General features: G+C 63.0%; 3 protein-coding genes across 3 annotated transcripts; all 3 read right to left on the bottom strand.

Moving 5' to 3' along the window:
- Nucleotides 1–904: 904 nt before the first annotated feature.
- Nucleotides 905–1,232, bottom strand: MNEG_10434 (hypothetical protein; the record flags this gene model as incomplete). Its single annotated transcript, XM_014041096.1, has 1 exon — nucleotides 905–1,232. A coding segment is annotated over one exon (328 nt), but the record flags the coding sequence as incomplete, so codon positions are not given.
- Nucleotides 1,233–3,483: 2,251 nt separating this feature from the next.
- MNEG_10433 (pyruvate formate lyase-activating enzyme 1) lies at nucleotides 3,484–5,324 on the bottom strand (the record flags this gene model as incomplete). The annotated part of the gene is made up of 6 exons (XM_014041095.1): nucleotides 3,484–3,862; nucleotides 4,103–4,335; nucleotides 4,611–4,660; nucleotides 4,849–4,944; nucleotides 5,087–5,111; nucleotides 5,286–5,324. 6 exons carry the CDS (start codon nucleotides 5,322–5,324, stop codon nucleotides 3,484–3,486), a joined length of 822 nt encoding a protein of 273 aa, XP_013896549.1.
- A 1,702-nt stretch (nucleotides 5,325–7,026) lies between these two features.
- MNEG_10432 (NEDD8-like protein RUB1) lies at nucleotides 7,027–9,440 on the bottom strand (the record flags this gene model as incomplete). Its single annotated transcript, XM_014041094.1, has 4 exons — nucleotides 7,027–7,074; nucleotides 7,472–7,588; nucleotides 8,646–8,727; nucleotides 9,316–9,440. The coding sequence occupies 4 exons, from the start codon at nucleotides 9,438–9,440 to the stop codon at nucleotides 7,027–7,029; spliced, it is 372 nt and encodes a 123-aa protein (XP_013896548.1).
- Nucleotides 9,441–9,657: the final 217 nt, after the last annotated feature.

Raw genomic sequence — 9,657 nt, 5'->3', positions numbered from 1 at the left:
GCCGCGGCGCGCGCCGCGAACGCGTCGGGGCGCAGGGCGGGCGGGAGGACGGCAACATGCTGCGCGCGGTCGGCGGCGGCGGCGAGCAGCGCAGCAAGAGACTCCGGGTCGGGCGGCGCCGCCGCCGCGGCCGGCGCCGCCTCCGGCCTGCGTGCCAGCACGGGCGAGGACTCGGGGGCCGCCTCTCTCCCCTGCTGCTGCTGCTGCTGCTGCTGCTGCTGCCCAAGGGGCGCCCCAAACAGACCCACCAGCTCCTGCACGCCGCCGCCACCAGGCTCGGCGAAACGCCGCGCCAGCAGCGCCGCTGCCACGTCGCCGCCCGCGGCGCTGACGCGCGCGGCGCCGGCGCCGCCGGGTGCGGGGCGCACCGAAGAGAGGTGCCTTTTGTTGTGGAAATGGGGAGTTTGTGGTCGGGCGATTGTGAAATTGCCCATATAAGAGGATGGGATAGGGGGTTGGCGGCGTCAAGCTGCGATGTGAGCAAGCGTTCAACACCAATGCGGCGTCGATGCAGAATCCAAAACTTGACGATTTGAGCAGTCTGTGGCTGCGGGCACCCGCGAATGCGAGGCCCGACAAACAGCAGGCGGCGCGGAGGGGCGGCCCACCCTACTAGCGCCCGGAGGGCGGCGTCTGCAGGCGCCCGCATCAGCGTCCCCTCCACCGCCGCCTGCAGCGCGCCGCGCTGCCCGGAGCCGCCATTGACGCTGCCGCCGCTGCTGTCCCCGCGTTCACCGTCGGCGCACGCTGGAAGGCACACGTGGCGCATGCCAGGGGTGGAGCGTTTTCACCGCACAATGCCGCCTGTTTGTCATTTCATTCAAACGCCAAACTGTGCACCCAATGACCAGCCATTAGGGAGCAGGAACACATGCCTCTGGTTTGCCTTCTTTTCGGTCCGCACCTGTCAAAGCGGCGGTCGCCCAGGGCTCAAAGTGATGGGCGAAGAAGGCAGCGCGCAGCTGCTCCCTCCCGTATGCTGCGGCGCTCTGCTCAAGCACCTTCTGCAGCTGCGGCGGCAGCTCCAAACCGCCTGAGCTGTGCTGCGCGGCGCTGTCTGGCGGTGGTGCGTCGGCGGCAGCGACGAAGGCCGCGAGGACGGCGGCGACAGCAGCGGCGGCGGCACGTGGGTCGGGTGCGGCGGCGAGTGCTCTGTGGTAATGCTGCATGACCGCACCCACAGCACGTGATGCGTCCGCCATCGCCTTTGAGTCTGTCGAGGCGACCACCATCCCGCGGTTGTGCGTGCTCTGTTACAGTGGTTGGCGCGAGATCAACGCGTGGATCCCTGGTACAACACGATTGCGCGACCATACGACGTTCCAGACCATGTTCAGACAATGACAGCGCGCCCGCCGTTATACGTCGCCAGCACCACTTTAGGCCCTTGGCTGCTGTCGTCACTAGTGACGGTGTCCAACTGACCTCGCCGCAAGTCATGATTGCTCCCTGCTCCGGACATGTAGGCGCGATGAAGGTTGCAACCCTCGTGCATACACACGTTACACATCATTTCAAACGTCCAGGCAACATGTTCAGTCCCCCTTGCATAGGCTCAATGTTTGAGCACCGCCACAGGCGTCCTGCACTGACCAGGTACGCAGGGGTGCTGTGGCGTGCAACCCCCATCGGTGGCGGCTCGCAAGGCCCTGAGGCCTGGCAGCTGAGCAGGCGCACCGTTACCTGCGATGCCCCGCCCAAGGGCTCACCGGGGCGAGCGCTGGGCCCGCTGCAGAGATGGCCAACTCCCTGTGACGGCGCCAAAGCTGGCCAGAGGTGGTGGAATCCATGTGGGCCGTTTGCACACAGTCGCTTGGGGCGAGGGCTGGCGAGGGCTGACTACCACAAGGCAAAAATCAACTCCGTCCGAGCGTGTGGTGGTGATGCTGATGTGCTGGGAGCCGTGGTCGTCCAGCGACCAATCACGTTACAAGGTACAACAAGCAAGCGGCAACACGGCAAGGCAGGGCGCCGCCCCCTGTGCAAAAGTCAAAGGCGCAGGCGGCAATGGCGGCGCGCAAGGTTGGTGATGAGAGGGGACAATCAGTTCGTGTGTGTCGATCTGCAAACAGCAGCCCGTGTGTACGTGCAAAGCGTGTTGTGCTGTGTCGTGAGCAGCACAAACAATCTCGATTCTGCACGTCTCCCTCGGCGATTGCCCAGTGCATGTGCATGTGTGTGTAGTGTTGTCGCACACGCAGTTGCAATGCATCGCGCCCGGGGGAGAGTGGGGAAGGAAGCCACCTACGGCGGGCAGAGGGCTCGCAACGGCGAGCGCCTCTGCAATTGAAGGGCGGCCGCTGACAGTTGAATCGTGTGTTGAAGACAGGAGGAACAAAGGGGTGCTGGCTTTGATACTGCGCCCGCGAGCTCTAGGCGGCGGGGTCCGAACGCATAACGACAGGCGGAAGGTGATAAAATGTGATGTGCGTCTGGTCAAAACGGGCGCACATCTGGCATGGGCACCAGACGCATGGGGCCGCGGCCGCAATCCAGCCGCAGCCCCGCCACCTCGACACAGGCTGGCCCAGATTATGCAGGCGGAAACATTCATGCAAGCCCCCAGCGCCAAACGCAGCCCGCCGGCAACGCACCTAATGTGGAGCCGGAAGGTGCGCCGTTTATGCGTGTGTGCAGACACCTTCGACAAAGGAGCGGCCAGCGCATAAGCGCGTGCTGCTTAAGCAGTGGAGGCGCAGGCAGGACGAGGCTTGTCACGCGCGGCAGGAGGCATAAGTAAACGCATGCGACCGATGCGAAAGATGTCAGCTGCTTCTAGTAGAGCAATTGCCTCACAAAGGGATTTTCTTGTCATCCGGAGGGTGCGCTGACGCACAGAAAGACAACGTTTGTGTGTGAGCCCCCTGCACTGCATGAAAAGAAGTGATGCCCCACGTATGCTGGTGGGGCGGCGTCCGCGCTTTCAGCGTCAGTGCCCTCACAATAACACGCGCAGGGCGGCGCTGGTGCGAAGGAATCCCATGTGCCGAAAAGGCAGGTGAATAGGTTGATCGCCCAGATAGCGGGCGAGCGGCAGACGTGCAACCCGGCGGTGCGGGATGCTGCTGCCAGCAGAAGCCTCTGCTCCTGCTGGTGCTGATGATGATGATGCAAGTGAGTGGAGGGGCGGCGGCGTGCTGCGAGCATGGGCGCCGCTGCACACACATGCTGAATTCAAGACGCATGGCAGCTAGAATCGTCATCCCAGGCGCTGCCCGCCGCGCCGCGCGGTGCAACGGGCGGGTCGCGGCGGGGTGTCTGCGCCCCGCCTGCAATCCCCAACCGCCCGGCCCTCGCCGCGCGCCTGCCGGCAGCTGGACACGAATATCCTGCAAGTGCCTAGTAAATTCAAGTTGCGCCTTTTTCAAGGCAAGGAGGCGCGCCGGCCCCCCGCGCATCGCAGCGCGTTAGGGGCCGCATCCCAGCGTGCCGGCGCACGCTGTGTTTCAGCGCCGCGCGCCGTGCACCAGCCGACACGCGCGCTCAGCAGTGCGCGCCGGTGTGCGCCGCCGACAGGCCAGCCGGCGCGGCCGCGTCGCACAGCACCGTCAGCCCCGCACGCTCCAGCCGCGAGACGACTGCCCTCACTGCGGCCGCGCCGGGCGTCTGCACGCCCTCCAGCGGGTACTGCAGCCCCATCGCCTCCCACTTGTTCTTGCCATACACGTGGTATGGCAGCAGCTCGACCCCCGAGAGCGTGGGCATCCGCGCCGCCCACTCCGCGAGCATGCCAATATCCCTGTCGGAGTCCGTGTGGCCGGGGATCAGCACGTAGCGCGCCCAAAAGGGGATGCCGCGCTCAGTCAGCTCGTGCGCAAAGCGCAAGGCGCCAATCTGCTTGAGGCCTGTCATGCCCTGGTACCTGCAGAAACAAGGTCACGGTTTCCAGTGTTCAGGGGATCGGCGGGCTGTTGTGTGCGACGGCAGGGATTCACGGGGCGCAGAGAAGGCAGGTGTTGGGGATGCAGCGCTGCGCCCTGCATGTTCGAGCCAAGCGAGACTGCAAACCCAGGCGGCCTCAGGACGCGGCCCACGGCCGCCTGCGGTCGCCCTCCCCATGCGCTGCCCCGACGGGCGCGCCGAGCGGCAGGCCTGTGCTCACTTCTCCGGGTCGAGCGACTTGATGCAGAAGAGCGCGCCGTCCGTGTGCGGCAGCACCACGTCCCAGTTCTTGTGCTTGGTGCCCTGCCCCGTGGTGTCCAGCGTGGTGGTGAGGCCCATCGCCCGCGCCTCCCTGAACAGCGCGGCCGTGAACTGTGGCTGCAGCAGCGGCTCGCCGCCGCTGCAGGTGAGGCCGCCGTGGGAGGACTTGAGGTAGGGCAGCACGCGGCGGATCTAGGGGGGATGGGGTGCATGAGTAAAAGAGGGTGAGAAAGGCGGATGAGACAGCAGGTCTGCGTGCCATGCTGCTCGTTGAACATGCATGTGGACATGCGGTGCCACCTCGGGCAGCGGCGGCCGCCCTCATGCTGACAAGTACCGCATGCGGTCTGTGACACCTCAAACAAGAGCAACGCAAGGCGGCCGACCGGCCAGTGCGCCGTGCTGTGCGATGTGCGGCACCGAATCGCTGGTGCTGCTACGCCGCTTGAAGTTCAAGTCATAATCACCTGGTTTGCTAGGTCCTTGCTGGAGACAAGCTCGCCTCCATGAGCGGACCCTGCATGCGGGGGAAGCAGACCGCACGGCGGGCATGTCAGCTGCCTCAGTCTTGCCGTCATGGCGGCGCATGCGTGGCACGCGGATAGGCGTATGCACGCATGGTGCACACATGGGTGCATGCAGGGTGCGCACGTGCGCGCATGGTGCGCGTCATGCGCGCCGCAAGCGCCCGGCGCGCCCGCTCACATGTGTCAGGGTTGCTGCAGAAACTGCAGCGCATAGCGCAGCCCTGGGTGAACACGAGGAAGCGCACGCCGGGTCCGTCCACAGTGCTGAAGGACTCTGCAAGGAGTGGCGGTGGATGCGGGCAGGGACATGGATGGGGGCAGTGCGCTGCCGGGCCTGCCTTAATACCGGTGTGGGATACTCAGCTGCAAAGCACTGGCATGAGCATCAAACCCAGAGGGACCCCTTAAACTCGCACCTGTGGAGTGGATGTGGCCGAAGACCTGCGTCGGTTTCAGGGAGAGGATGCGGTGCGGGAGGGGTGGGTGGGTGGGGTTGCAGGCACGCCGCTGTTGTTGTGCGCTGCAGCAGACGCTGCCGCTGCGCGCATAAAAGCAGCGAGCTCTTAGAGCGCCACAAAAGGCAAGACGTGCTGCGGCGTTGATATCAACACATACCTCAGGAATGGCCTCCAAAGGGGCCGCGCGGCCGGGCATGATGATGCGTGCCGGGCGCACGCGCGACGGCGCATGCTCGTCTTCGGCAGGCGCGAGCGCCGGCTGTGCATAGCTGCGCTGCTGCTGTGCGATGGACGGTGTTGCAAGCTGCGGCGTGGCCGCTGAGCAGCTACTAAAGGGCCGGGAGGACAAAAGCCCGCCTTGCCCGCGCCCGAGCGCTGCAGGCAGAACACGTTGCAGCGCGACCATGGCTGCAGGCAGCAGGCTACTCGTTGCAAGTGCGCGGGTTGCCAGGAACAGCGACATGGCTACGGAATGGCCCGAGACTTGTGCGTTAGCAGCGAGTCCGATCTTGCTTTGACTACGTGCGTGCGGACGGGTCTATACTAGAAAATTGATAATCGATCGTATGAACCGTGGAATTGATGTGCGAGGACAGAGGCGTACAGCAACGTCTGAAGGATCGTCCCGAATTCTCCCGGCTGCTCCAGCTTCGAGTTGCGGCTGCCACCCCGTTGAGCCTCCCGCTGGGTCCGTGAGAGGCTCACATATATCGAGGTCATTAGGCCTCGACCAGAGCGGGCGGCTCACGCAACGGTTACCCGGCTGCACTGATGCACGCAAATTGATGCATCACTGCCGGGCCGCATGACTTCGGCCAACATTGATCCACGCTTGATGTTGACTAATTCTGCAGTGTTTGTTTTGCTACCGAGGCACGCTCGGCCCTCCTTCACGAACTGGATGTCGTACTGCGAGCGCCGCCGCCACCCACACGTAGGCGTAGGCTCCACCTGGATGCATCACCTACAGGGGACGGCATGGCCGTCCCTTTGCCTGAACTTCCCTTAGACTTTAAACCACATGCGGAAACATGCTGCGCTGATACTTTTGCACTATCTCTGCACGACGTGCCCTTTGCGAGGCCCTGCACTTGACTGGCCTTCCCAGATTGCTGCCAGGATTTATTGTGTAATTGCTTCCTCTCACCACACGACTGCGCCAGCAAAGCTGATAGGGCACGCACCACACGCATACGCAACGAATGCGGCATATATTACTGAACCCAACACTGAAGAACCAGCCTCTGCGCGGGGCGCCCTGTGCAAAGGCGCCAAGTGAGAGCGAGGGTGTCCGTTGCAATATCTGCCTGTTGTACAAAAATCGCACTTATGTGAGCGGGCGTGGTACGCGAACGCCGCCTGAAACTACCACACAGCTGCGAGGCACCACCTCTCCACCAATCATGCGTGACTTCAAAAGCAGGCCGGGTGGCTCTCCTTGTCCAGCTCGCTCCGCTCCTTGCAGCATACGTGCACGCTACACATGAAACAAATTGATAATCCTCAAACGGTCCTAACTCATACGTGTGCCGCATTCGCCTGAATCTGGCCTGGTGGGTTGGAAGCAAACGGTCTGGACCCATGTGCCAGCGCCATGAAGCGTTAGCCACACATGCACGCACATGCACAGTTAGCAAAAGGCCACGCATGGAGGGGAGCCGCTGTCGATATCCTTGGTGCGTCTGTACGTTGTATGTGCTGAGCGACCGTGGGAGCTGCCCTCCAGCACCACGCACCCTCAAAATGAGCTTGCCACCTCAGCCAGCGGCCGCGTCCAGACGCCGCGGGTGCCAGCGCACCCGCTGGCCCCGGCCGCACATTCACCAGCGGCGTCCGACGCCCGGCCGACGAAACCTTGGGCGCCCGCCGGCACGCCGGCCCATCTTGTGGTGCACGGGTCACTGCTTGGCGCCTGCGTCGCCAGAAGCCCGGCGCTTGAGGGTCTCCTGCAGCAGGCAGGAGCGGCAAGGCGCGGCACTCCTGTGGGGCATCAAAGGCGTCGACAGGTACTGCAGCACCACAGGAAGCTGGGACATGCCGCCGCGGCCCGTCGAGCGCCCTGGCGCACCGGCTGGTGAAAGGCAAGAGACCAATCGCAGTACTCCAAGCACCATGAATCCCAGCTGCCAACTCTTTGTGGATCTTGGTTGTGCCCAGGCGTGGGAGCCTTGACCTACAGCTGCCATATGCGACCCCACTTTTGGGCGCGCGCGCTTGCGTGCGAAAAAAATAAAGCGACCCCTGTGACGCTGCAATCCCGATGAAATATCAGCAACCACGCACGTGCGCACACACCACACACGCATGCGGCCCGTGCGTGTGCACGCACACCCACCCACGCACCTCGATTTCGATCAGCTTCTCCAGCTTGTCATGGTTTGGCCGCTCTGCCTCCATCTCCTTGGTCAGATCCTGGTCCACCTCAGCCAGGGCCTTGTGCTCCTCCTCCAATGGGAGGGCCTGATTGAGGGGTTGGGCAGCGCGAGGGCAAGCGGCTGGTGAGTTGCCGGTGAGGGGTGAGGGGCATCACAGCAAGGCGGCTCCGCTGCAGTGCTGGCGCCTTGCTGGCCTACAGGTAATGCGCCGGATGAGTCACAGCCACCCCATGTGACCGTATCAAAGTATTTAATTTCTGTGTAGCGCGTCCAAGAGGGCCCCGAGACCACACAAGGGCTTGGTGAGGGATATCGAGACGCGTGGCAGTGCACCCCGGTGGGTCTCTCGTCAGCCAGGCCCGAAAATTTGGTTGTCAGTCATAAGAATAGCTCACCTTGTCGCCGTGTGGCTGCATATCCTTGATTGTATTCAGATCACGGCAACCGTTCCGTAGTGTAAGCTTGCTTTATGAATGGAGCGATGTGGCAGCTTTCACAAGTCCTGAAAAATGCTTACACTTCTCGAAGCCCTTGATTCGCAGGACTTGCACCACCTGGCAACGGCGCAGGCGACGCCGGACTTTTCGCGATGCCGTCCAGCCCCTGCCCTATCAACTGATCTACCAGCCGTCTGGCCGTGAAGGAGAAGTGGCGTTCGATTACTCGCTGCTAACCTAACAGACATAAAGCGGGCAGGCTCACCCGCCCGGCAAATGCTGGTGTGCAAGATGTGCAAGAATGGGACAGGTCGAAAAAGAAGAGAGGTGTCGCCCGGGGAGGGGCAAGCAAAACAAACCCCAGCCGCTTGATACAACCGTCAGCGGCCGCCGCGGAGCGCGAGCACCTGCGACGAGGAGCGTATGTGGGGCCGCGGCGAGGGCGTTTCGGCGCCCGCTGACGAATGGGGCAATGCCTGAGCTGACACTGCTTCCAAACAGCGGAGCAATCACGTGGGCCACGTGCAGCCGCCAGCCGCCCTCCCCTCCTCAGCCTGCCGGAGGGCCCTGGACCCCCGTTCATGAAAATGAGTCGAATCGCCCCTGAGGCGGAGACTGAGCACAACCTATATGGTGCCGCAACGGCACCCTGAAACCCTGAGATGCGCACCCACACTCGGCAGCCAGAAGCGGCCGCCCCCTCACCAGGTGCAGCACCGAGCCGCCCTCTATGTTGTAGTCCTTTGCCTGCTTCTCGTCGTTCATCTGCTTACCCGCAAAAATCAACCTGAGGAGGCAGTGTCGAGGTTGCGTGTTGTTGTGGAGCTGCTGAGCAGAGCAGAGAGTTTCACGCCGCGGTCTACGGAGAGGTTAAGCTGAGGCGGGCCCGCTTTGCTGGGCTGGCCAAACAATGCGGGCGGTGCAGTCGTCGGGACCCGCGGGTCTGATGCAGGGGAATTGGGCTCCAAGGCAGCCTGATGGCTGATCACGCACCCGATGATGTAATGAAAGAGGCGCCCCTTGGCACAAAGCCTGCATGGCTGTCAACAGAAACTCCTGTTCTCTGGTGCACTACCACAATCTACTGCCAAATCCCAGGCATGGGTATGCAAACGTATGCCCCCAACCCCACACATATACACACGCACGCATGCATGTATGCACACATACACACACAGGTGCATGCACAATGACACACGCATGTATGCGAATACACGCATGCACACACGTACACAAACACGTACCCAACCGTCTGCCAAATCGACACACAGGGTCGTGCCACTGTTGCCACTCTTGCCTTGTGCCCTTCCCCGCTTACGCACGCGCACCTCGCCCGCCCTCTCCTTGGCACCCCCACACCATAACCAGCCCCCACCTCTGCTGCACTGGTGGGATGCCCTCCTTCTCCTCCACGCGCTCCTTGATCCTCTCTATCGTGTCGCTGGGCTCAATGTCGATCTCAATCTCCTTGCCTGTCAGGGTCTTGACCTTGATCATCATGCCGCCCCTGGTTTGGACACGGTGGCAACGTGTGAGGTGGCGCGAGGTGTTTCACGGGTGGTGTTTCGGGCGCAGTCAGCAGTGCCGGTGTTGTACTGTCAGAATATGCACCATTGGCGGGGGAGATGCAAATGAGGGGTGTGGTTTGGAACCCGTGCTTCAGAGAAGGCCGCCAGGCGGCCGCACGCAAGGTGCACACGGACACACGGCGCAAGCC

This window comes from Monoraphidium neglectum (genome assembly GCF_000611645.1).
Source record: "Monoraphidium neglectum strain SAG 48.87 unplaced genomic scaffold scaffold02312, whole genome shotgun sequence".
NCBI classification, from domain to species: Eukaryota; Viridiplantae; Chlorophyta; class Chlorophyceae; order Sphaeropleales; family Selenastraceae; genus Monoraphidium; species Monoraphidium neglectum.
Note: the sequence above shows the minus strand (reverse complement) of the source record. Positions and strands in the feature narration are given on the sequence as shown.